We start from the raw sequence: 24,307 nt of genomic DNA, 5'->3' as shown, positions 1-24,307 counted from the left end.
CTCAGGCACCAGACAACTCAAGAGTTGGCTGCAGCTCTTCCCCTGGACAAATGAAGAGAAGAGGTGCCACCAGCACCCACTCTTGGCTGCCAGACTGCGCCTCACCTAGAGTGCAGGGCTTCAGCTCCTCATCATGGCGGGGGAGCGCACACCACCTCCAGCCACCAGGAAGCTCTTTGATGGCGGGGGATGGCTCCCCTTTTCCAACCCTCCTGGCCCTGAAATCCTTACATTCTCAGACCTCATCCCGCTTTCGGGGTCCCAAGTCAACAAATCTTACAGTAGATAAAATAATAGAATTTTTTAATAAATTTTTTTTTCCCAAACAACTTCTTTTGATCTTCACCACGCAGGGGCCACAGTGGAGAGGAAAGTTCTCTCCAGGTGCCCTAAAAAGTGTCCAGGGTAGACTTAGGAGAAAAGTATTCCTCCAGTGTCAGGAGGTTGAGGGGACTAGGGTAAGCAGGGGTCAGGGTCAGCCTGGCCCTGACTGAGGCATCCCCCAAAGGGTCCTGGGTGGGGCTCCCTGGGGGAGCTTCCAAAGGCTCTGCTGGTGGAAGATGCTCTGCAGACAAAAGCCCCTCTGGTGTCTGCTGTGGGCCCTTAGGAGTGCGGGTCAGCGGCTGCCTGGGGGGCCCCACCCCAGCCTTGGGATGGGGAAGAGTTAATGGCCAGAATTGGGGAGGGCAGGGCTGAACCACCACACACGCCCTCTTGGGGCTGCCATAAGTCAGGACAGCCCAGGGGGCAGCCAAGGAGAGGCGGCCTGGTCCCCGGGAAGAAGAAGAGCTGGGAGGGGAAAGGGAGGCAGCAAGGCCAGGGGCGGGGGCAGGACTGGGGCCGGAGCCGCAGCCCCGGGTGGACGGGAAGCGGGGATCGGACACTGGCCTCTTCAATCTCAGCACCGCAGTCAGAGGTGGTGGGGCACCAGGAGCAGGAGGCAAAGCAGAGGGCTAGGGAGCCCGGCCGAGAGCGCAGGGCCTCGGGAGTCCGGGGACGCCTGGCAGGCAGCGCCGGGGCACGTCTGCTCCCCTCGCTGGTCCTCACCCCCGTAGCCCCCCCAGTAGTCGTCCTCGGTGGGCGCGTCCCCGCCCTGGCGCCCCCGCGAGTCTTCGGCAGGCAGATCTCGGTAGAGGGTGGAGGGGTCGGCTGGGGGCGCCCCGGCCTCGGCCACCCCGTACAGGTGGTTGGAAGAGCTGTTGCCGCGGGCGCGGCTGCCCGGCCGCGTGGGTGCCGCGGGCGGACACGCCTGGAAGTCGGCCTCGCGGAGCGCGCGCAGGTCTCGGCCCTGGCGCTCTGGGGGTGTGGCGCAGGTCACGTCGGAGCTGGACACGCGCGCGCGCTGGAACCAGGCCCAGAGCGGCCGCGCGCGGCAGTCGCACGCCCAGGGGTTGGCGTTGAGCCGCAGGAACTCGAGCGAGGGCAGGTCGGCGAGCGCCTCGCCGGGCAGCGAGGCCAGGCTGTTGTTGAACAGGTAGAGGATGGTGAGGCGGCTGAGGCCGCGGAAGGCCGCGCGGTGCACGCCCTGCAGCCGGTTCCCGTGCAGCAGCAGCCGGTCCAGGCTGCCCAGGCCGCGAAACACGTGCTCTGTGAGCAGCCGCAGGCGGTTCCCGTGGAGGAAGAGGTGGCTCAGGTTGGCCAGGTCCGCGAACAGGTCATCCTGGGTGGGGTGGAGTGGGGCACAGAAGAAGAGAATGGGCCTGAGGCAGGGTGCAGACCCCGCTGGGGCCTGGGCCGGGGGAGGGAAGGGGGTGCACCGTGGCAGAAGAGAAAGGGTTGACCTTTTGATTGATAGCATCCTGGATTTGGATTCTGCCTCCTCTAACCTATTTGCTGTGGAAAAAGTGGTATTGGTGAGGTCAGTGGTTGCTAAACTTTCGGGTGTATTAGGATCCCCTGCGGATCTCTGAGCGGGGTGGGGCGGGGGGCAGAGTTTCTAATTCAGCAGGGTTGGGGTGGAGCCTGGGAATCCGCATGTCTACAGGTTCCCCAGGGAAGCCAGTGCTGCCATGGCAGGACCACAGTTTGAGTTTCAGAACTTCTGGTTTGGTGAAGTATGGAGACTGGGGAGCCAGCCTTTCTGATTTCAAATCTTGGATCTGTCATTAAGTGATGCCACCTTGGGCAAGTCGCTCAGGATATCTGTGACTCAGTTTCCTCATCTGTATAATGTAGAGATTAAATGAAGCAGCATGTATGAAGGTGCTTAGAACACCTTTCCTTGTGGAGTTCTATGAGTTCCATGAGTTAGCCATTATTCTTTTTTTTTTTTAATTTTTGTTTTTGTTTGTTAGCCATTATTCTTAACTTGACCAAGCCAGTCATCTCTCTGTGCCTGTTTCCTCATCTGTAAAATGGGGATGAGTATACCTACTTCCTGGGTTTGTTCTGAGGATTCCAGAGGATGGTTCACATAAAGATCATATGAGGGAAGTGCCGGACACGTGCCCAGCACACAGGGATTTGGTCCGATGATGAAGCCCACAGGCTCAGCACTTAGAGCCCTGGTTCAAAATCCAGCTTGCCTTTTCCCTAGCTGTGTTATTTTAGGCAAGTTTTAACCTCATGGAGTCTCAGTTTCCTCAGTATGTGTAACATTCCTTATTATGTATAACCCCCTCAGCAGGCTAAAGGAGGGTTGGATGATAAATGCTGTTAAGGGTACAGTATCTGGCAGGTGCATAGTCAACCATCAATAAATGGTGGCTACTATGACAATAGGGGTTCAGTTAGAACTGGGTCCTGTCCCTTTTCTTTAAAAGAGGAGCTCCCTGGGGGAACCAAAGTACTGCTACTAGGCTGGGTATTGGGGTGAGGGGCATCAGCTCCACCCCCAGAGGCGGCAGGAGAGGAGAGGAAGGAAGCCGCATTGCATTACTACTCCTCTTAGAGGCGCTGTCCCACCTGCCTGGTGCTAGGGAGTCACCTAATCAGGCCACATTAGTGCAGAAAGGACCTTGGAACTATGGTTCAGAATTAACATCGGGGAGCGGGGGATGTGTGTGGCCCACGGCCAGTGGGGATTCCTGGACTCTGCATTATAACCAGCTCACCAGGGGATTCTGATGATCAGCTGACTTGGGAGCTAATGCCTTGGCACCCATCAGCCCAGCTCACTTTTTTAGAGGAGAGCACGGGGGCTCAAAGAGATAAGGGCTTGCCAGAGAGGGAAGCAGGACTTCAGCTCCCTGACCTCACTGCCTTGAGGTCCTCCCCTCTTGTGCAGGGCATCACTGTGGTCAGCAGGTTCCAGGAGGTCTGGGTCTCAGAACAGGAACATCCACTCTGCTCAGGCCAGTTCACCCCGGGGGTCTGTTCCCTGACTGTGGCTCTCCCTCCCTCACTGCCTGGGGAGACGCTCCCCTCCCCATGCCTGCCACCCAGGAGCCTGGTCGGAGGCCTCAGGTTGGGGGAGGGCATTGACTCCCAGCCCACACCCACAGCCTCCACCTTCCTGTGCTCCTGCCTGTTCTCGCCCCCTCCCATCTGGCTTCCGCCCTCTTCGCTACAGGAACTGAGCCTGCCAAGAGCCCTCCTCTTGGCCACATTGAGATCCGTCCCCCTCAACCTTCTCGGCTGCCTCTGACACCAGCATTCTCCGCCCCCTGCTGCCACCATCCCAAATCCTGGCGCAGGCCTCCAGCTGGTTCCTTGCACCTCCCTGGCCTCAGCCTGGCTCACCATGGCCTGGTGCTCTTGTTCTCTTCCAGGCCCATCCAGGGGGTAGGCTTGGAATCCCTGCCACTCAAAACACCTAAATGGGGTTCCTCTTTTTTATGGAGTGTCAGCAAGAGTAGGACACACCCAGAGATGTATGGTAAGAGGATCGAAAAGGGGCCGGGGGTGGGGGGAGAGGGAGCAGGGGTAATCCACATTTTGGGGGACCTCGGGAGGTCAGGAAGAGTAGACCAAAGGTTCAGAGATCCTAGGGAATTCAGGTGCCTTTGACCCACAGCCCCAGGTTTTGGTCCACAGAATTTCTTGATTCCAACCTCCTCTCCTCTCCTTTTGTTTCTCTGCAAAATGTCCTGCCCCTCCCTTCTCTGAGCCTCTGCCTTGGGGTCCATTGCCCCCTCCCCCCATCCAAGCTGTTGCCAAATCCCGTTGCCACTTCCTTGACTGTAGCTTTCAAATCCGGTCCTTCCTCTCTCCACTGTTAAAACCGTTCTCTATGCATTAATAAGCTCTTGGCTTTCACAGCCCTAGCCCTCCCCCCGCCCCTCCCTATCTCCCCTCCCTCTGGGCTGACATAAAGTCATCCTCTTCCATTTCAAAAACCACATTTCCCTTGCCTCCCCACTGGCCGGTTCACGGCTCTCTGCATCCATTTGGAATCTTAACACAGCATCCCTGCCTGCTTCCCTGACAGCATCCTGTTCTTAACCTTGCCTCCCTCCAAACTCCCAGCTCTTGGCTGTGACACTAATCAAATCAGCTGCTTGGCTGTGTGACCTTGGACAGCTGCAAGCACCTCTCTGGGCCTTGGTCTTTTCATCTGTGAAACAAGGGACTTAGGATAGGTGATCTTTAAGATCCCATCTGCATCTGATTTTTATGAATTGGTGAGTTCTGGGATATGGCCTCATTCATTCCACAGAGCTGTACCGAGTGTCTACTCTGTGCCAGGCACCCCCGCTCACAGAGCTCATCAGTCTAGGATGGGTATCATCGTCATCATCGGCGTCAGCATTGTCAAGCAGGTAACTTATTGAGCTCTTACCATGTGCCAAGCTCTGTGCTACACAGATCCTATATAGTAACTTAATTGTCACAACCCTATGAGGTGGATACTATTATTATCTCCATTTCAGAGATTAGGAGAGGGAGCCTCAGAGAAGTGAAGTGACTCGCCTAGGGTCCAACAGCTAATATGCAGTGGAACGTGGCTTCCAACTCCAGAGACCTCTGAACAACTGCACTCTGGAGTCAGACAGACCTGGGCCAATTCTAGGTCATGTTCCTTACTAACTGGGTGACCTTGGACTGTGCTTTTATTTTGTTGAGCTTCAGTTGGTGTCCTCCCTGGTAAATGTTAATGGATAGCTCCCATTCATTGGATACTCACTTCGTACCAGACATTGGGCTGAGCTCAGTAGGATCTCATTTAATCCTCACAACCCCTGCTTCCCAGGGTACAGGTTATCCCCTTTTCACAGATGGGTCCATCGAGGCTCAGAGTGGTTAAATAACTTGCACAAAGCCATAGAGCAAATTGGAGGTATGGCTGGGATTCAGACTGAGATCTGATCTGCTTGAGCATAAAGACTATTTTTAAACCATCAGGCCAGCTGTGTACGCTGGCTCATGCCTGTAATCCCAGCACTTTGGGAGGCCGAGGCGGGTGGATTGCTTGAGTTCAGGAGTTCGAGACCAGCCTGGGCAACATGGTGAAACTCCGTCTCTATAAAATACAAAAATTAGCTGGACATGGTGGCACATGTCTGTAGTTCCAGCTACTGGTGAGGCTAAGATGGGGGAATTGTTTGACCCCAGGAGGTGAGGCTGCAGTGAGCCAAGATTGCACCACTGCACTCCAGCTGGGTGACATAGTGAGACTCTGTCTCAAAAACAAAAACAAAACAAAACAAACAAAAACCTTGCAGGCCACTGTAATGATTGAAAGAGAAAACAAGTGTCAGCGGCTGCGGTGGCTCATGCCTGTAATCCAACACTTTGGGAGGCCGAGGTGGGCGGATCACCTGTGGTTAGGAGTTCAAGACCAGCCTGGCCAACATGGTGAAACCCCCCCTCTCTACTAAAAATACAAAAATTAGCCAGGCATGGTGGCACACACCTGTAATCTCAGCTACTTGGGAGGCTGAGGCAGGAGAATCGCTTGAACCCGGGAGGCAGAGGTTGCAGGGAGCCGAGATCGTGCCACTGCACTCCAGCCTGAGCAAGAGAGCAAGACTTCATCTCAAAAAAAAAAAAAAAAAAAGGAAAGAGAAAAAAAGAAAACAAGTGTCTTTATTATCTGGCTACATTTGAGTAGGGAATATGCTCTGGGAAAACAGGGCCACTGTTTCTGTTCTCCCCTGAATCCCTGGCACCTGGAACATTGCCTGGCATGTGGTAGGTACTCAGTAAATATCTGTTGATGAATGAACTCACCTGGCACAGTGCCTGGCCCTTCCCCATTCTGAAAAGCTGTGGTCCTCTGGTGGAGTTTCCTCCAAAGCTCCCCTTCGGGGCAGGCCTGGCTCCATCTTGGGTCACACCTGCACCCTGCGGATCTCTCCCCAGCCCACATGTTTCCTCACCTGCCTGTGGCATCTCCCAGCCCAGCCCCACCAGGCAGTTCACAGGCAGAGGCTGTTTTTTCCATCTCCTCTATAAAAGGCCAGGTGTGAAGTTGCTTCCTTCCCATGATGCCTGGTATCATTCATGCCAGGGGCATAGAGGACAAACACTTCCCATTTCAGAAGACTCCAGTGTCCACCTGAGGTCCCCTCTGCCCAAGCCTTTGCTGACCTCAGGTCCTGATTGCTGTTCTTGGCCTGAGAGTCATTGGAGGATAGGGTCATAATAATATGATTTCTTCAGCACTGAACTATGGGCTTTTTTTTTTTTTTTTTTTTTTTTTGAGACAGAGTCTTGCTCTGTCACCCAGGCTGGAGTGCAGTAGGACGATCTCAGCTCACTGCAACCTCCACCTCCCAGGTTCAAGTGATTCTCCTGCCTTAGCCTCCCTAGTGGCTGGGATTACTGACACCTGCCACCCACCTGGCTAATTTTTGTATTTTTAGTAGAGATGGGGTTTTACCATGTTGGCCGGGCTGGTCTCGAACTCCTGACCTCAAGTGATCCACCCACCTTGGCCTCCCAAAGTGCTGGGATTACAGGCATTAGCCACCACACCAGGCCTGAACTATGGGCTTTCTATACACTAACTCGTTTCCTATTTACAGCCATTCTTGGTGGAAGATATTATTTTCATTATTCCTAGTTTGCAGATAAAGTAAGTGAGGTTCAGACAGGGTTAGCAACCTGCCTTAAAGTTAAATAAGTCAGAAAATAGCAGATCGGGGATTCAAGCTCCGGCCCTCTGACTCCAAATTCCTCCTAAACAACTAATATATATTGATAAGGAGATTTTGAAGGCATTAAATGCATGATCAATTTGTAGTAGTATTTGATCTTAGTCGTAGTAGTAGTAATTATTATTATAGTGCCCATATGTGCTAAACGCCTTACATTTTAATCCTTGCGCTAAATGCCTTACATTTTATTCCTTACAAAACTTCTTAAATAAGGATTGTTATTGGCTGGGCATGGTGGCTCACACCTGTAATCCCAGCACTTTGGGAGGCCTAGGCAAGTGGATCACCTGAGGTCAGGAGTTCAAGACCAGCCTGGCCAACATGGTGAAACCCGTCTCTACTAAAAATACAAAAAGTAGCTGGGTGTAGTGACACACGCCTGTAATCTTAGTTACTCAGGAGGCTGAGGCAGGAAAATCACTTGAACCTGGGAGGCAGAGGTTGCAGTAAGCCGAGATTGCACTACTGCACTCCAGCCTGGGTGATAGAGCGGGACTTTGTCTCAAAAAAAAAAAAAAATTATTATTAAGTACTATATGTAGGAGCCAGGATTTGAACCTAGGTCTTGCTGAATCCAAACTGTGTGCTTTCAAAAATGAGCCTGCGCAATTGTACTCCAGAGTACTGTCCTCTTGTAGCCAGACCATGAGGTTCAAGCGCCAGCTCTTTCTGGGTGTGTGGCCTCAGGAACATTCATCCCATGTCCCTAGTGCCCCTAAGTGTCCCTATCACCAGCTTGTTGTGAGGCTCAACATGATGGTGAGAAGACATAAGCCTCCAGTCACACCGACAATGGTTGAAAAGATTTATGATTGGAGGTGACTATATCTCTATAGAGTCTTCAGGGCCCCCAGCCTCACCTTCTCCATTGTTAACAAGGAGGTGAAAATAATCTCCCAACTGGGCTGTAGAAATGAGATGAGGTGGCTAAGTGCACTTCATAAACTGTGAGGTGCAATTTCTGGGACTCACTCATGACCTCAGTATAATCCTTGAAGTTGACCCACATCTTCAGGATGGAGTCCAAGTTGGGCCACTTCACTGAAACCAACGTTAAATAAGGCGCGTTTCTTTTTTTAAAATAGTATTTTAACAAGCGTTTATATAGCACTTACCGTATGCCAAGCACTATTCTAAGTGCTTTACAAATTATTCATGCATTTAATGCTTTCAAAATCCCTAGGAGATGGGTGCTCTTGCTATCCCCGTTGTACAGATGAGAAAACTGAGGTCTGAGGAGGTAAAAAAAAAAAAAAATGCCACACGCTTGTAAATGGCAGAGTGGATACCTGTAAAGTGCTTGGCACTGTGGCTGACCCTGTGTACCCACTAAGTGGTGGCAGCTACTGCTATTACTGTCACTATTTAGGCAACAATAAGAATAATATAAGACATATTTCTCCAATATACCGTGCATTTTACTTCTTTCCCTCTTCATAGGAATGGTATCTGAAGGCAGGGGGTTTGGTCTGTGCTGTTCACTACTGTATTCTCAGCATCTAGCTCGTAGTGGGTGCGCAGTATGTCTGTTAGTTTGTTTTGGCTATTGTTATTATCATTAGCATCATCAGCACTGACCTGATTTTCCAACCAGCAGATTGGTAACTAGTTAGGCACTAGCCCTGGATGAGGCAGAGGAAGCACCTTCCAGGTTCAAGTAGGGAGAGGGCAGAATTTGGATATTCTCACCCCCTTCCAGTCAGAGGCTCTGTAGCCAAGGGAAGATTTTCTCTCAGGGTGGTTTGGAGGGTGTGTTATTGCTTCCTGGGGAAATGGAGTGGGATGGTTTGAGTGTCAAACAGTCAGCATAACAACAACAATAAACAATAATTAGATCAATAATAGTAACAATAAATAACAATTACTGTTATTCCTTCCATTTTCAGAGCATCCATTCTCCAGCTGCATAACAGAGATTTACCCTTTTCTTTCTTCCCCTGCACTGAGATGACAGGTTTGGAAAATGGGAATCTAGAAGGGGTGTGGGCTTCTCCCGTCCCATTACCCAGTGAATTGGAGAGAAGCACAACTTTCTGTGGGATGCCAGTGGCTGTGGCTCTGCCTTCTCTCTCTACTTCCCCGTGATGTGGGCAGACTTGAGGGTGGGCGAGAAAAACAGCTGCAAAGGCCTATGGGCAGGGGACCCTGGGGGAAGGCAGAGTGCCCTGAAGACAAACACGTGAGATCACAGAAACAGATACACACACGCAGACAGACATGGGGGTGTATGCAGAGTGGGTGTGTGAAGGGAGACAGACAGAAGAGGCAGAAGACAGATGGGGGAGGCAAGTTAGTGAGAGAGGCAGTGATGGATGGAAAGGGATAGACAGACAGACAGGCAGAGGCAGAGAGGTGAAGTTTGTGGAGTTAGAGGGAGGGAGAGAGAGAGAGAGAGGAGCAGCAAGGGATCTAAACAGGTAGAGAGACAGAAGGGAAAAAGTAAAGCCCCTGGAGAATGTAAGAGAGATGGAAACTTAGAAGAGACAGAGACAGAGAGAAATGGAGATGCTGAGGCAGGAAGGGTGGCCTGGGGAGAGAGGAGGGACGCACGCCAGGGTCGGGGAGCAGAGGGGCCCACAGAGAGAGGAAACCAGAAAGGGGCTGAGGGTGGGCGCAGGGCAGGCTCACCTGTAGGTGGAGCAGGCTGTTCTCCTGGAGGTAGAGGTACTGCAGGCTGACCAAGCCTCGGAAGATGTTGCCAGGCAGGCTGCTGAGCTGGCAGCGGTACAAATGCAGCGACTGCAGCCGCTCCAGGCCCTGGAAGGTGTCGGGCTCCAGCGAGCGCAGGTGCCGGTTGTCACCGAGGTCCAGCTCCTCCAGGGCTTGCAAGTGGCGGAAAGTGCCCGGGTAGATGGTGGAGAGGTTGTTGGAGAAGAGCCACAGGGTGAGCAGGTTGGGCCCAAAGGTGCCTGGCCGCAGCGTGCGGATGAGGTTGTTCTGCAGGAAGAGTCGCTGAGTGCTGGGTGGCAGGGACAGCGGCACAGAGGAGAAGTTGTTGGCCTGGCAGCTCACGGTGGGCGGGGATGAGTAGCAGGTGCAGAGCATGGGGCAGCTGGGGGCCTCCAGGGGCAGGGCCAGGAGCATCAGCAGGAGGCAGGCTGAGGCGGGAGCTGTGGGGAGGGGAAGCAAAACTTACTAGGTGGGCTTCCAGGGCAGGAGTGCCAGCTGGGGGCCAGCCCCCCCACTTGATAAAGGCCTAGACCCGGCTGAATATGGTGGCTCACACCTGTAGTCCCGGCACTTTGGGAGGCCAAGGCAGGAGGATTGCTTGAGGCCAGGAGTTTGAGACTATCCTGGGCAACATAGGGAGACCCCTGTCTTTACAAAAAAAAAAAAAAATTAGACGGGCATGGTGGCATGTGTCTGTAGTCCCAACTACTTGGGAGGCTGAGGCAGGAGGATCGCTTCAGCCCAGGAGTTTGAGGCTGTAGTGAGCAATGATCACACCCTTGCACTCCAGCCTGGGCAACACAACAAGACCCTGTTTCAGGGGGAAGAAATTAAAAAATAAAAATAAAGGCCTAGAGCCCTGGCGCTCCCACGTCTGGGGGCTCAGGGGACAACATTACAGCCTCAAGTGGCCTGGCCACTTCCACTTTCTGAGGCTTCTGGTATATTAAAAAATAATGCCAAAAGGCCATTGTAGAAAGCACTGCGAATTGTTTGAAGAATGATCATCTCTTCATTTCTGTTTTCACTATTGCATGTTTGACCTTGTCTAGAGATTAATGTCAAAAGACTAACGTCAGGGTTTCTCTGCCTCAGTATTGACAGTTGGGCCGGATAGTTCCTCGTTGTGGGGGCAGCCCTATATAAGGCATTTAGCAGCATCTCTGTCTTCTACCCACTAGATGCCAGCAGCACCCTGCCTCCAGTTGTGACAACCAAAATGTCTCCAGACATTGCCAAATGTCCCCTGAGGGGCAAAGTCACCCCACTGGAGAATGACTGGAAGTAACTTGGGACCCTTTGGAGATCTGAGGCCCGTGTGAAGTGGACTCACCCTGGGGTCTGGTCTTGCCAGCCCACTGGTGCCCAGTGCCCTTACTTTCCTGTACTGTTCACCCTTGCAGAGTCAGAGCCTCTCTGTGCCGGGAGGGGCCTTAAGGGTCAGGGCTCAGTGGGTCTCTAAGTGAGGTCACCAGCCAGTCCTAGGAACGATGCAGAATTCCTGGGGGGACAGCCTGGGAATCTGCATTTTACACCCCAGGCTCTCCTCATTCACAGTTACTTAAAACCTTTTTTCTTTTTTTCTTTTGGAGACAGGGTCTTGCTCCATTGCCCAGGCTGGAGTGCAGTGGTACAATCACAGCTTACTGCAACTTGGATCATTTGGGCTCAAGCAATCCTCCTGCCTCAGCTTCCTGAGTAGCTGGGACCACAGGTCCGTGCCTCTGCACCCAGCTAATTTTAAAAAAATTTTTGGCCAGGCGTGGTGGCTCATGCCTGTAATCCCAGCACTTTGGGAGGCCGAGGCTGGTGGATCACGAGGTCAGGAGATCGAGACCATCCTGGCTAACATGGTGAAACTCCATCTCTACTAAAAATACAAAAAAAAATTTAACCGGGCATGGTGGTGGGCGCCTGTAGTCCCAGCTACTTGGGAGGCTGAGGCAGGATGATGGTGTGAACCCGGGAGGCGGAGCCTGCAGTGAGCCGAGATCGCACCACTGCACTCCAGCCTGGGTGACAGAGTGAGACTCTGTCTCAAAAAACAAAAAAAAATTGTAGGCATGGGGTCTTGCTATGTTGCTCAGTCTGGTCTCAAACTCCTGGCCTCAAACAATCCTCCCACCTTGGCCTCCCAAAGTGTTGGGATTTCAGGTGTGAGCTACCACATCCAGCCAAAGCTTTTTTTTTTCCCAAAGTAACTTTTGAAGGTTGGATATGATCCATCTTTATTATGATACTGATGGAAAAGCAGGCCCAGAGAGCCTGGGGGCTAGAGAGTGGAGTGCAGGTGCCTGTACTCATACTTTAATAGGGGTGCAGGGCCTCCCATCATCCCTGGCCTTTGCTGTCACTATAGCTGATAAAGTTCTAGGCCGGAACTAGCTTGACCTCTACACTTTCTTATGATTTCCAGGTGACTCCTGGGATTTTCTTCTGGCAGTTTTGCCTGGGGAGAAAGGGAGCCTGCACCCCCAAAGCCAGGCAGTCATTCCCTGGGCACACAGTGACTGAACACCTTCTGCTTCAAGCAACGTCCTGGGCTTTTGAAGGAAGACCTGTTTCTGCACTCTGAGATCCTGGGGCTCCTTGGGGTCCAGAGACCCTGGGAAAGACTGAGGGGTTGGTGATTTTGAGTGTGGGATCTCCAAGGCTGCGAATTGCACATGCTTAGTGGTTGTTTCGTGTGTGACGTGTCATGCTCCTGAGGTTGTTGTGTGTGTGAATGTGTGTATGTATCTGGGATTTTGGGTAGTGGTGTGAGCCAGGTGCTCACCAAATGCAGTGCTGCTGAGCCAGGTGTGCACGCATGAGACTGACAGGCCCTGAGTGTGGCGCTGGCATCCCAGCTGCCCTGGTGTTCCTCCTCCAGAGGGGGTAGCACACAGGTGCGGGGTGGAAGATCCACACTCCCAGAGTGCTGCTCCTTGCTTTTGGGCCCCACTCTGAGTGTCCCCAGCCCCTCCTGGTGCTGCGTCGGTGCTGCGTCGGTGCGTGCTGGCCGTCCTCCGCGTGTGTGTGAGCGCCGGGCCCCGTGCGTGTGTAGGCTGGGTGTGATGTAATACTCAGTGACACAGCGGCTGCTGTTCCATTCGTTCACACCACCTCCGCGTTTCTCGGCCCTTCTCACCCCTCCCCCGTGTGGCGTTTCACGATTACTTTCTCCTCCCGAGTTTCTCAGACCCATGTGGGGTGGAGGAGCAATGTCTCTCACCCCTCATCTGAACCAGGCAGAGGTGGAGTGTGGAAGCACAGTGGGGACCCTGAGTGGGTTTCATGAGGGTTGAGGTTTGGGACTTAGAAATGGAGATTTCAAAGCTGGAAGGGTCCGCTCGATTCCTCTGGTTCAAGCATCTGTTCTACTGAGGTGACGATTGGAGCTCAGAGAGAGCAAGCGACTTACCCAAGGTCACACAGCAAAGTGTTGGCAGGGAAAGGGCCAGAAAAGTCTCTTGATGCCCAGCCAGGGCACTTCCTTTCCTGTCAGAGTCACCCTCTGATTTCCATTTCCCTAAGGACTTGACACCAAAAGAAGCCAAATCCTTCTCTGATCCCTTAATCCTACCCCTTATCCACAAGCTCACCAGAGTGCGAGCCCTGATGGCCGCCAGCCCCTGGAGGATTACAGAGCTTTCCCCCAGCCTCCGGACTGACCGCTGCCCCAAGAGAGACAGAGGGAAGGATGTGCAATCTCAGAGGGCCCCAGAGGCAAGGCCCATTCCCCTGGCACCAGGGTTCCTTCCGGCCTTGAGGGTAAACTCTGCAGGAGCTGGCAAGGGTGCCTACTCCTCTTTCTCTCCCGAGACTCTCCTGCTCCCCACCTGCCCACATTGGACTACTTCTCTTCTCTTTCCCCACGCTCCTTCTTGTTCCCATGTCTTGTTCCCATGTCTCCCCCAACCAGGGCTCACCTCCCCCAGCCCATGATAGTGGTCCCTGCAGGATCTCGTGCTGGGGGCCCCCCGTAACAGCTGCTGCATAACAGTGACTCTGTTGCCATTTCTGGCCCTTGCCACTGCCGTGCAAAGCAGCTGTAACCCAAGGAGCTCATCCATAATTCACGCAGCGGCTCTCACTGGAGGCATGGAGGAAGGGAGGGTGGGGGGCTCTGGGCCTCACTGCCCCCAGGCCTGCTGGGGCTGGAGCGAGCACTCCAGGGCAGAGGTGGCGGGACTAGGGGGTTGGAGGACTAGAGAGCTGTGCCTTTCCCTCTCTCCCCCACTCTCAGTCCCTGCCCTGCCCAGTGTGTGCCCTTTTCTTTCTTGCCGCGTCCCTTCCCCACCCCCTGTTCTCACGCCTCCTCACCACCACTCCTTCCCTCCAGGCCCAGGCCTCCTCTCTCTCCCGAGGACCACAGCTCCACTCCTGGCCTTCATTTTGTGAATTCCTGGTGGAGACTGGGGCAAGATGCACAGAGTGTCAGAGCTGGAAAGTGGGATACCTCGGTGGCCACGTAGAGCTGACCCCTCACATCACAGGTAACACCACTGAGGGCTGGGGAGGGGAAGTGTCCGTTTCTGAGCACCCCAGGCCTCCTGACCAGGTCTCTACCGCTCGCCTTCATTGTCTTTCTCAGAAGCCTTCATTTCATCCCTCCACTACTTCATGAACAGAGGAAAGCCCTTTGTAGCAGCCTCCCCCACCCTCTCTGCTCATCCCCTCCTCTAAAGTCAGCAGGGGATGGCTAGAGCTGCAGGGGAGAGTACAGCAGGGTAGGAGGAAACCAAGAAGCACCTATTTTGTCCCAGGCACTGCATTTGTACATGTTAACTTCTTTATACATTGAACACAACACGCATTATCTCCTGGAGGTCAATATTGTGGCCCCCAATTTGCAGATGAAGGAAGGGAGCCCCAGAAACATGACACAGTGGCCTCAGGTCATGCAGCTAGTACAAGGTGGAACCCAGATTGGAAAAGAGGGGCATCAAGCCCATGTCAGAGAGACTCTCTGATCTTTCTTTAAGAGGTCGCCACATCCTCTGCAGAAACCACGCCTGAATGTGTGAGACACTGCCCTTGAGGTAAAGACAGGAGAGAAATTGCACCCAGGTGCCTAGGGCTGGGCCAGCCACAACGCTGAGTCTGTTTGGCTATTCAGGGTCAAGGCAAGGAAGGGACTCCAGCTCTCTCTGCAACTTTCATCTCCTAGGCTTCCAGTTGCGGTTGCTCTAGAGTAGTGATTACATTTGGGAGTCAAGAAGAGATGACCCCTGTCCAGAAGATATGGCCAGAACTGACCAGGGGAGGGAGCCAAGAGAGGCCAGAACATGGTATTGATCCCGGAAGGCTGAAGCGTCCAGAGCCAAAAGTACCTGTTCACTGAGGGACCACTGTCCAGGACTCTGGCTATCAAACCTTGGAGTACCAAGGCTCAGAAACAAAGTTCTCAGCCCACAGGCCACTCTTTGAGCCGGAGCCCCCTGTAGAAGAAGGAACCTGAGGAGAAGAAAACTGGACCCAAAGTAGGGGGCAGGATCCAGGCTACCCACCCACAGGGCAGAGTCGCTGGTGCAGAGTGGTCCCAGGAAAGGATGCTCCCTGGAAAGGCAGCGGAGGCCTCTCGCTCTGGAAGGAGGGGCACAGGGTCCCAGATGAGAAGCAAGGGCTCCACACCCAACAGGCTGCTTCAGGGAAGGGCTGGGGCCTGCGGGCAGATGCTGAGGGGGCAGGGGCTGAGGAGGTGGGAGCTGAGGAGTGGGATGGAGGTGGTGGTGATGCCAGTGACGCAGGGGCCTGGGGAGGCACTGACGCGGGTGACGGAGGTTTAGAGCTGCTGCAAACAGCTTCTCACTCTGCCAGAATGTAACACCCCAAAATAAGCAGCCACCGTGGTGGCGGCGGCGGCTGCAGAATCCAACGTCCGGGCCGGATAAATAAATGGCAGCACAGGAGCCAGCCTGGTTGCCCACCCTCGGAGGCTGCCACTCCCCTTCCAAAGTCCTCACCCTCGGTCCCTCACAGCCACTCCCAGGGCCCTGAGCTCAAAGCACCCCCCATCTGGCCCACCAGCCACTCCCTGAGAGAAGAAATGTGGCAGGCAGGCGCTTTGGGAATGGAGGGCTTCCCACGTGGAAGTGGTTACCAGAAGCCTCTTTGTCTCATCCCTGGGCAGCACCCCCAACCCCCAGTCCGTCTCTCCCAGCCTTTCTCTTCCTCCTCCTCTTCCCTCCTCTCCAGCCCCTCTCCCATCCATGGTTCCCTGTCTCCCTCTTCCCCGGTTCCTGATACCCTTTCTCTAGCCACCATCCCCATCCTTCTCTGGTTTCTGATCTTTCCATTCTCCTTTTCCATTCCAGTCCCCAGGGTCCCAGTCCTGATTCTCTTTCCCGCTACCTCCATCCCAGGATTCTGGGTCCCTGTCCATAGTCTTCTTCCCACCCCTCCCCTGATCTGGTCTTTCCTCTCCTTCCCTCTTCCTTGGTCTTCACCTGGGTCCCACTTCCCTCCACGCTTTTCCCGTCTAACCTTTATTCCTTCTCCTCCTCCCCCTCCCCCGCTCCATCTCCCTCCTCCTTTCAGCTTCCCTCACCACTTTCTCCATCTTTGACTTCTCCTTCCTATCCCTCTCCCTCTGACCCCTCCCCACCCCACCCCCAATCTCTGGCCCACACCCTTATGTGTCATTCAATCAGTAGAACTATCCTCTTTCTAGCGCCCTCCATCTGTCCTACCAAAGAGGGCCACTTGGATTTCCCTCTGCGCCTCCTACCTCCCCACACAGCCCCCTACCCACATCTCCTGTCTTCCCAGGTGGCCAGAAAGTGCTGAGGCACCGGGCAGGAGGAGTTGCTGAGTCGGCGCTTCCCCAGTCGGCCCGAGTCCTCAGCGTCCCCCGGAGCAGGTGGAGCCGGGACAGCGGAACCTGAGCCTCCCTCCCCACTCCGGGCCGGGTCTACCTGCCCCCTGCGTCCCACCTCGGTCACGAGCTCCTCGCACGCGCCCGCAGGCTCCCAGCCAAGTGCCCTCCTGCTGAGAACAGCCCTGGCGGCGGGGGCGCGGCCCCAGCGCTGAGCTTTTCCCCTTCCCCAGGTTACCTCACCTCCCCAACTGCCCCACCCTCAATCCCTGAAACAGGGGACGCCCTGCTTCTCTCCCCAGGATGCCCTCCGCTCTCCCGCCGCCGGCGTTCTTACCTTGCAGCAGGCGCCTGAGCCCGGGCAGCATCTTGTCTCGATGCTCGGGGGAGGGGGCAGCGGGGGGAGGGCGTTCCCACTCGCTCCCTGAGCCCGCCGGATGCACGGCGGGGACCCCGCGGGGCTCCGGGAGGGCCCGGGAGTCCCCAGGCTGCGTGGCCGGGCCGCGGCGCTCTACCCTGCGCCCCCCGGGCTGCGGGCCTCGGGAGGAGCCATCGGCCCCGACGGGACGGGGCGGGGCGCGACGGGGCGGGGAGGGCTGGCCGTCAACGCCCAGCGCCCGCGCCCCGCTAGCTGCGCTGTCCGCTCGAGAGTCCGTCGGTCTGTGTGCCCAGGCTGCTAGCCGAGGGACAGTGGGGACAGCGAGGAAGCTCTTCCCAACCACCCCCACTCCTTCCCGCACTCGCTAGCTCCTCCCTCGCTTGCTGGCTTGCCGACTTAACCCTTTCTCGACCACTAGGAGGCGGGAGCGGCTTTCTAACCCCCTTCCCCCGCCCCCCTCCCCCCGCTTAAGGGACCCGGAGGACTGTGTTCGATCGTCCTCGCGGCGCCACTCTTCTAGAGATATCCCTTCTTGGGGGAATGCGGTAGTTTAGGGGAACCCCGTGGACTTGTCCTGTTCCCCCCTCCCAACTTTCCAGGAGAAGATGAGCTTCTGGGTCACCTCCTCCCCCGCCCCCAGCCGCGTCCCTCGCGCCACTGTCCCAGCCTCCAGCGTTTCTGTCCCCTGGGACAGCTCCAAGATTCCACTTTTCCTTCCATTCCCAAACCTCAAGCCCAGTGTGCGACTATAAGAATAGTATATGCAAGAGTTTGTGCGTGCAAGATCGAGTGCATATGAGCGTGCACGTGCGCGCAAGGATGCTTGTGCAGGTGTGACTCAGGATGCTTGCCCGTTACCCTTTGTACGGGCTTGGGGAAGCGGGGGGCACGTGAGTGTGCACGCGGGTGAGCCGCTGAAAGTCCGCCAGCGTGCATGTCTGAGCTGGTGGGAAACGTGAGGCTGTGCGAGGTTTTGCGCTTGCGATCTTGGGAATGGGTGGAGAAGAAATATGTGCCCGGTGTGTGTGTGCCAGGTGTGTGTATGCCCCTTAGTGCATTTACAAGCGGGTGCGAGATGGGCGCGCGTGCGAGTGTGTGCGTTTTTTTGTGTGTATGTGTGATGTGGCCGGGAGGGGAGACCTTATCTCCCGCGGGGGTGCAGGAGAGGACCCAAACCTGGGGACAAGACTGTTGGCTTCGCGTGAACTTCCTCTACCCCCTTTTAAAGAGGGGCGGATTATGGTCTCACTAGAGCCCCTCCGGCCCTTCATGGCCTGGTCACAGGCGGTATCAGCAGACCCATCACCTAGGCACTTCCCTGCAGAGGCTGCAGGGCGGTTGACCCAGGTCTTGACTCGGCCCGGCGAGTCCGCGGAGCCGCCCCGGCGTAGGATAGGCTCGGGGCCCTCGGGGGAGCCGCTTCGGGTACGGTGGCCAGGCAGCGCCGACGGGGTGGGGGCTGCTGGAGCCGCGGGTGCGGCCGTGCAGGGCTGCTGAGCGCCCTGGGCTGCCGCTCTCGGGAGCACAGAAGCCCCTCGCCCCGCTGCCCGCCCCGCGGCTCCTCCTCGCCTGTCCTTGCCAGGGTCCAACGCAGTGCCTGGCATACAGTCGGCGCTTGATAAATGTTGGTCTTATTCTTCCCATTCATTCTCTGCTCCTTCCACGGTCTCTCGTTCTTCTCGCGTTCTCATTCGATTTCTCTGGTTTTCTCCCCCGACTCTTACTCATATTTCGTCTCTGTCTCTCTCTTCCCTCCTTCCCTCCCTCACTCTTTCTCGGACCTTTTCTGTCTCTACTCGTCTGTTTCCCTGCCCGGTCTTCTGTCTTTCTCACTGTCTCTCCGTGTTTTCGTCTCTCTCCTCCTCCCCCCGGGGCTCCCTGCATCTCTGTCTCTCGTTTCTGTGTGTCTCGGTGTCTCTGCCTCCGTTTCTCTCTCCCTCTCCCCGGGTTTCATTCGCAGGCTCCCGGCCCGCGGGCACCTCGGCTCTCGGGCGCCCCCTGCTGGTTCCATTTTCGGACCTTCTGGGGCCCCCAGCTCCTCTCTGTGCCTCGAAATTTCCTCTCCCGCCCCTCTCGTTTTCGGATCAGGTAGAAACAGAAAGGAAAGTCTCTGGGGCTCCCGTCTCCCCTCACCCCGGGCTCCCCCTATCTCCAGGAGGCAGGACAGGCCCCTGCGTTTCCCCAGGACCCACCCCGACTAGGGCCTGCGCCTGGGGGGAGCGCCTGGAGGCGGCGGCGGGGAGGGAGTGTTGGGGGTAGCAGGGTGGGGTTTGGCGTCCTTCCCCGGAATGAGCCGCGGCACAATCTGTCGCTGGGTTTGTTTGCCGAGCTGCCTCCGGAGCGCAGTGGGGCTGGCTCCCGGGGAGCGAAATATCACAAGATGCAGAGACAGACGCTGAGGGGCGGGTGGGCGGCGGGCTGACTCAGGTGTGCTGTCATCGGTTCCCGGGGCCCGCGCTCTTCGGAGAGCGGTGGGAGGGGACCCTGGGCCCCCAACGCAGGCGGAACCCCGAAGCTGGGAGGGGAGCTCCCCCTCCTGGGACGAGCTGCGAGGAAAGGGAAGCCCCGTCCAGGAATCCCTGGCTCCAGGCAGTCGCAGCCCCTCGCTCATCCCCGCCCCTTATACAGGTGTCACGGTTTCCCATAATTATCTGCTGACTCATCCCCTCTACCCCCAACTAGACTACCAGCTTTTTGAGGGCAGGGAACTCGTGTCATCCATTGTCGTGTTTCCAGCAGGTGCCCACTGAAGACTTTTAGGTGGCTGGCTAGTGGGTGGGTGGCTGGCTGGTCTCATTTTACAGTAGGTGCCATAATGCATTTGGTCTTCTCTGTAGAGGACTCTGACCCCTCTTACCTCCCCCCATTCACATTTGCTGTCCCCACTCCACCCAGCTCCGGTTAGGGTTGGGGTAGGGGGGACGAATTGGAAACTTGAGTCTGGAGATCAGAGTTCTCCAGGTGACCCTAGACAGTGTACTCCCCTTCCTTGTGCCTCAGTTTCCTCATCTGTACGGTGAGGCTACCCGGTCATCGCGAGGCTGCATTAAGTCTCCAGGCACTCCAGGTATGAGAAAGTGCTTGGTAAAATGAGGTGTGTGTGTGTGTGGAGGGGTGGTAGGTAGCTGATGTCGTTACTATTTTGGCAATAATTCTTTGGTGGCAATGGTTGTCCCAGTAGAATCAGACACATCATGCCTGAACATGAGTTGGGCTTATGCAGTTAGACATTTTGAGATCCGAGGAGTAAGCTGATGGCAAAGTGTAATCGAGGATTCGGCCTCTGGCTGGACTCTTGGACACTGGACTGGAGGCTTGGCCGGGCTTTGGGGTGCTGGGTCTTCAAGCCTTGGCCGCAGTGCTGGCCCGCCCTCTGGTGGCTCTAGGTGGATCTGCAGCCCCACGGGAAACCAAGATCTCTGGAGATGGGCTCAGCGTCGGATGTTCCCTGAGAAGGAGGAGGACCCCCTCCCCCCGCCATTGTCTGGAGAACAGCGGGCTTTGGAAAGGAGACCAGGTAGAAGGGGGGGTATATTGGCACAGACTGGATGAGTCTGGACTTCCGAGTTCCCACTTACTAACAGCGCAGCTACTCTCAATGTGCCACCCAAGATCCTCCATCCCTCTGGGCATACCCACCGAGTGAGTCCACAGAACCTCCCTGGCTCTTCCCTTCACCTCTTTGGCACCTTCACTGTGTAGAACGCTTGGCGGTTAGTGTTCGAGGTGCGGTGGCTCAATGGGCGAGAGCACAGGCTTTGATGGGTTTGTGCCCTGGCTCTGCAGCTCTCTAGCTAGGGAGGCGACCTTGGGCAAGTCGCTTACCTTTTCAAACCCCAGTTTTCCCATTCAGAAGATGGGAGGGGCCGGACATGGTGGCTCGTGTTGGTAATCCCAGCAATTTGGGAGGCTGAGGCGGGAGGATTGCTTAAGACTAGGAGTTCAAGACCAGCCCTGTCGACTTAGCGAGACCCCTGCCTCAAAATTAACCAGTCAATCAATCAGTCAATAAATAAAAGAAATTGGGGGGTGATGACACTAGTTCCTAGCTCAAGTTTGAGGCCATCCCTGGTGACTTAGCAGGACCTTGTCTCAAAATAAATAAATAAATGAATAGATAGATAAATAAATAGATAGGTAAATAAATAAGATGGGAGGAAGGAGGGCGATACTCGTTCCCAGCTCATAGGGTTGTTTGAGGCTTAAAAGAAACAAGGCATGAAAGAACATAACAGAGTAGCTGACCCTGTATTTGATAAATGCTGATAATATTATTTTTACTTTTAGCCTAGTGACAACCTGGAGAAATAGGCGTTGCAGTCTAGAGGCGGAAAGAAAAATGATGATCTGCTGGCATTTATTTATTTTTTTTGAGACAGTGTGTCATTCTCTCTCACTCTGTCACCCAGGCTGGTGTGCAGTGGCATGATCCTGGCTCACTGCAACCTCCGCCTCCCAGGCTCAAGCAATCCTCCCACCTCAGCCTCCCAAGTAGCTGGGACTACAGGCAGACATCACCACGTCTGGCTAATTTTGGTAGAGATGGGGGTCTCACTATGTTTCCCAGGCTGGTCTTGAACTCCTGGAATCAAGCAATCTGCCTGCCTTGGCCTCCCAAAGTGCTGGGATTGCAGGTGTGAACCACTGCACCAAGCACCTGTGGTCTCATAAGGAGTGTGTGGCAGAGCCAGGTCTGGGGGTCAGTTCTTAGATATGACTTCCTACTCATGTGTACTACCCCTCAGATGACCTTCACAGTTCCACCCTACCTGGCACTTGCCAGGGCTGCCCACCGTGGTAAAAAGGAATCCTGGCCCAAATTAAGAGTCCTGAGTTCTAGCCTGGTCTCTGCCTCTGAACGGCTGAGTAACTGGGACAGACCTCTCCTCTGTGGGCTTCAGGGTCCCATCATTGAAGGGAATATCTTGGACTCTATGTTCTAGAGAGTCCTGCAAAGCTACATCTTCGTATCATCCAGGTGTCTCTGTGACTCCCAAACTGGAAGCTACCACAGATGGAGCCTCTCAGCTAGATCCCATGCTGCCTCCACTTTCCCAGCTCTGGGCACGTGATGTGGGCCCTGGGGGAAAATCAGATTTTCTAGGGATTCCTTCAGACCCCACCCTGGGCTCCTCAGCTCTCCCACTGGTCACCAGACCTGCTCCTGAGCCAGTCAATGGCAACACGTGCTGCCTACTGTGCTGGGAGGTGGAGGGATGGGGCTGCACTTCTCACCCAGAACCCTTCCACAGTGAGTTCCATGCCCTATTCTGCCTGGCCTGACGGGAACAGGGCTTCTGTCCAGGCCCTTTCTAAAACGGGGAAGAAAACCTAAATTAGTATAAAGGGCAAGGTTGTCAGAACATGTTTTTCTCTTTCCCTGTCTCATTTTTAGGGTCCCTGTCCATGTATTTTATGTATGTATATATGTATGTATGTATATATGTATGTATGTATGTATGTATTTATTTCGAGATGCAGTCTTGCTCTGTCACCCAGGCTGCAATGCAATGGCGAGATCTTGGCTCACTGCAAACTCTATCTCCTGGGTTCAAGCAATTCTCCTGCCTCAGCCTCCCAAGTAGCTGGGACTACAGGCACACGCCACCACACCCGGCTAATTTTTGTATTTTTGGTAGAGATGCGGTTTCACCAAGCTGATTTCAAACTCCTGACCTTGTGATCCACCCTCCTCGGCCTCCCAAAGTGCTGGGGTTACAAGTATGAGCCATCATGCCCGGCCTATTATTTATAATACAACGGGTGTATATTAAGCCCTTGCTTCATGTCGTGAACTTACGTGTGCTGGCTGATGTAGAGTAACTCTAGGGGGGAGAGTCTATTAATGTCCCCTTCTTACAGATGGAGAAACAGGCTCAGAGAGGTAGTGCTGCTCTTAGATCTGGGCAAAAAGAGTCCTTCCCTGAGCCCTGTGCTTTAGAGGGCTCTGCTCTGGCCTTCATCTAGCCAGTTTCCGTCCATGGGGCAGGAAGTCCTTAAGACCAAGGGATGTGCCTCCCAGAGGCTGCATCTCTCTTCTAGACCACACATAGGGTATCCTGGACCCTGGAATCTCAAAAAGCCCAAGTGGACTTCCCGGGCCTTTGTGGGCTTCTTCTCTGAACTACCTTTCTGCCAGTGCATGAACCCATGGCCAAAGGGTGGCCAAGGGGCAGATGTTTGGAGAGGGTGTGGCTGGGCCTTAAACATGTGGGTTGGATATTCATGTGCATGGACATGAGGCCCCTTGTTTGTCTGAGATGGAGCTGTGATTGGGAAGTGGAGGGAAGCTGGGTGTGTGTTTTGTTTTTTTTTTTGAGATGGAGTTTCACTCTTGTTGCCCAGGCTGGAGTGCAATGGCACGATCTTGGCTCACTTCAACCTCCGCCTCCCGGGTTCAAGCAATTCTCCTGCCTCAGCCTCCCAAGTAGCTGGGATTACGGGCGTGCACCACCAGGCCTCGCTAATTTTGTATTTTTAGTAGAAACGGGGTTTCACCATGTTGGTCAGGCTGGTCTCGAACTTCTGTCCTCAAGTGATTAACCCACCTCAGCCTCCCAAAGTGCTGGGATTACAGGCGTGAGCCACCAGGCCTGGCTGCTGGCTGTATTTCTATATAGAACTTCAAGGAGCTGGATCATTCTAAATTTGAACCTAGATTTCAAAGGTCAGGTTCCTTTCCAAGTGCAAGAGTGATGCTTGCAGTTGGGAGGCTAGGGATGCCTTGTGGGCAGGGGTTGCCCGGCTTGTACTAGTGGGGTGGTGCCTCCCAGGCTGTGGTATCAGTGCCTCCCTTTGCACTCCAGCCCTGCCCCTGCAAGTGCTAGGGGCAGCTGGGTGGAGAGGTCACATAACTTCATCAAAGGTTACATGACTTAAAAACTGCAAAGCCAGGCTGTGAACTCAGGCCTGGGTGAATCTTTTCTTCTTTAATGAAGCTCCACACCAGTCTTAACCAGAAGTCAGAATTTTAGCTCCCTGGAGTTCTCTCGGTTAGAAAGTTGAGTCCCATTGTTTCTTGGGGTTACCTTCCAGTGAAGAGAGCCTCCCTATCCCACTTGACTCTGAACGTGCTGAGTTCAGGGTCCATGTTTTCTTTGGCTTTATTTCGTGCACCTGGCACAGCCCTGGCTCAGAGTAGGTGCTCAGCAAATGTTGCTGACCTATCAGAAACATAGTCTACTGCGGGAGGTGCTAATCAAATAATCATGGTGCAAGGTGCTATGGGTCACATCTGTGTTCAGCAGAGTGGGTAAAGTCTAGGATGGAGGTGGGGTTGGGGAAGCATTGGGAAGTCCTGCCCAGAGTGGCCGTGAGATTAGTTGCTGTAGACTCTCTTAATCTGAGAACCCTCTATCATGGGGCAAGAGACTGTGACGATTCCCTGTTGCATTTTGCACAACTCTCCAACCCTCCCCC

General features: G+C 54.7%; 1 protein-coding gene across 1 annotated transcript; it reads right to left on the bottom strand.

Moving 5' to 3' along the window:
- Nucleotides 1-286: 286 nt before the first annotated feature.
- On the bottom strand, nt 287-17,260 carry RTN4RL2 (reticulon 4 receptor like 2). Its single transcript, XM_055271297.2, has 3 exons — nt 16,847-17,260; nt 9,669-10,150; nt 287-1,660 (listed from the first exon to the last, which is right to left on the bottom strand). The coding sequence occupies exons 1-3, from the start codon at nt 16,875-16,877 to the stop codon at nt 911-913; spliced, it is 1,263 nt and encodes a 420-aa protein (XP_055127272.1). The 5' UTR covers nt 16,878-17,260; the 3' UTR covers nt 287-910.
- Nucleotides 17,261-24,307: the final 7,047 nt, after the last annotated feature.

Source organism: Symphalangus syndactylus, chromosome 1, assembly GCF_028878055.3.
Source record: "Symphalangus syndactylus isolate Jambi chromosome 1, NHGRI_mSymSyn1-v2.1_pri, whole genome shotgun sequence".
NCBI lineage: Eukaryota > Metazoa > Chordata > Mammalia > Primates > Hylobatidae > Symphalangus > Symphalangus syndactylus.
The sequence above is the reverse complement of the archived record's forward strand: the minus strand, read 5'-3'. Positions and strand labels throughout refer to the sequence as shown.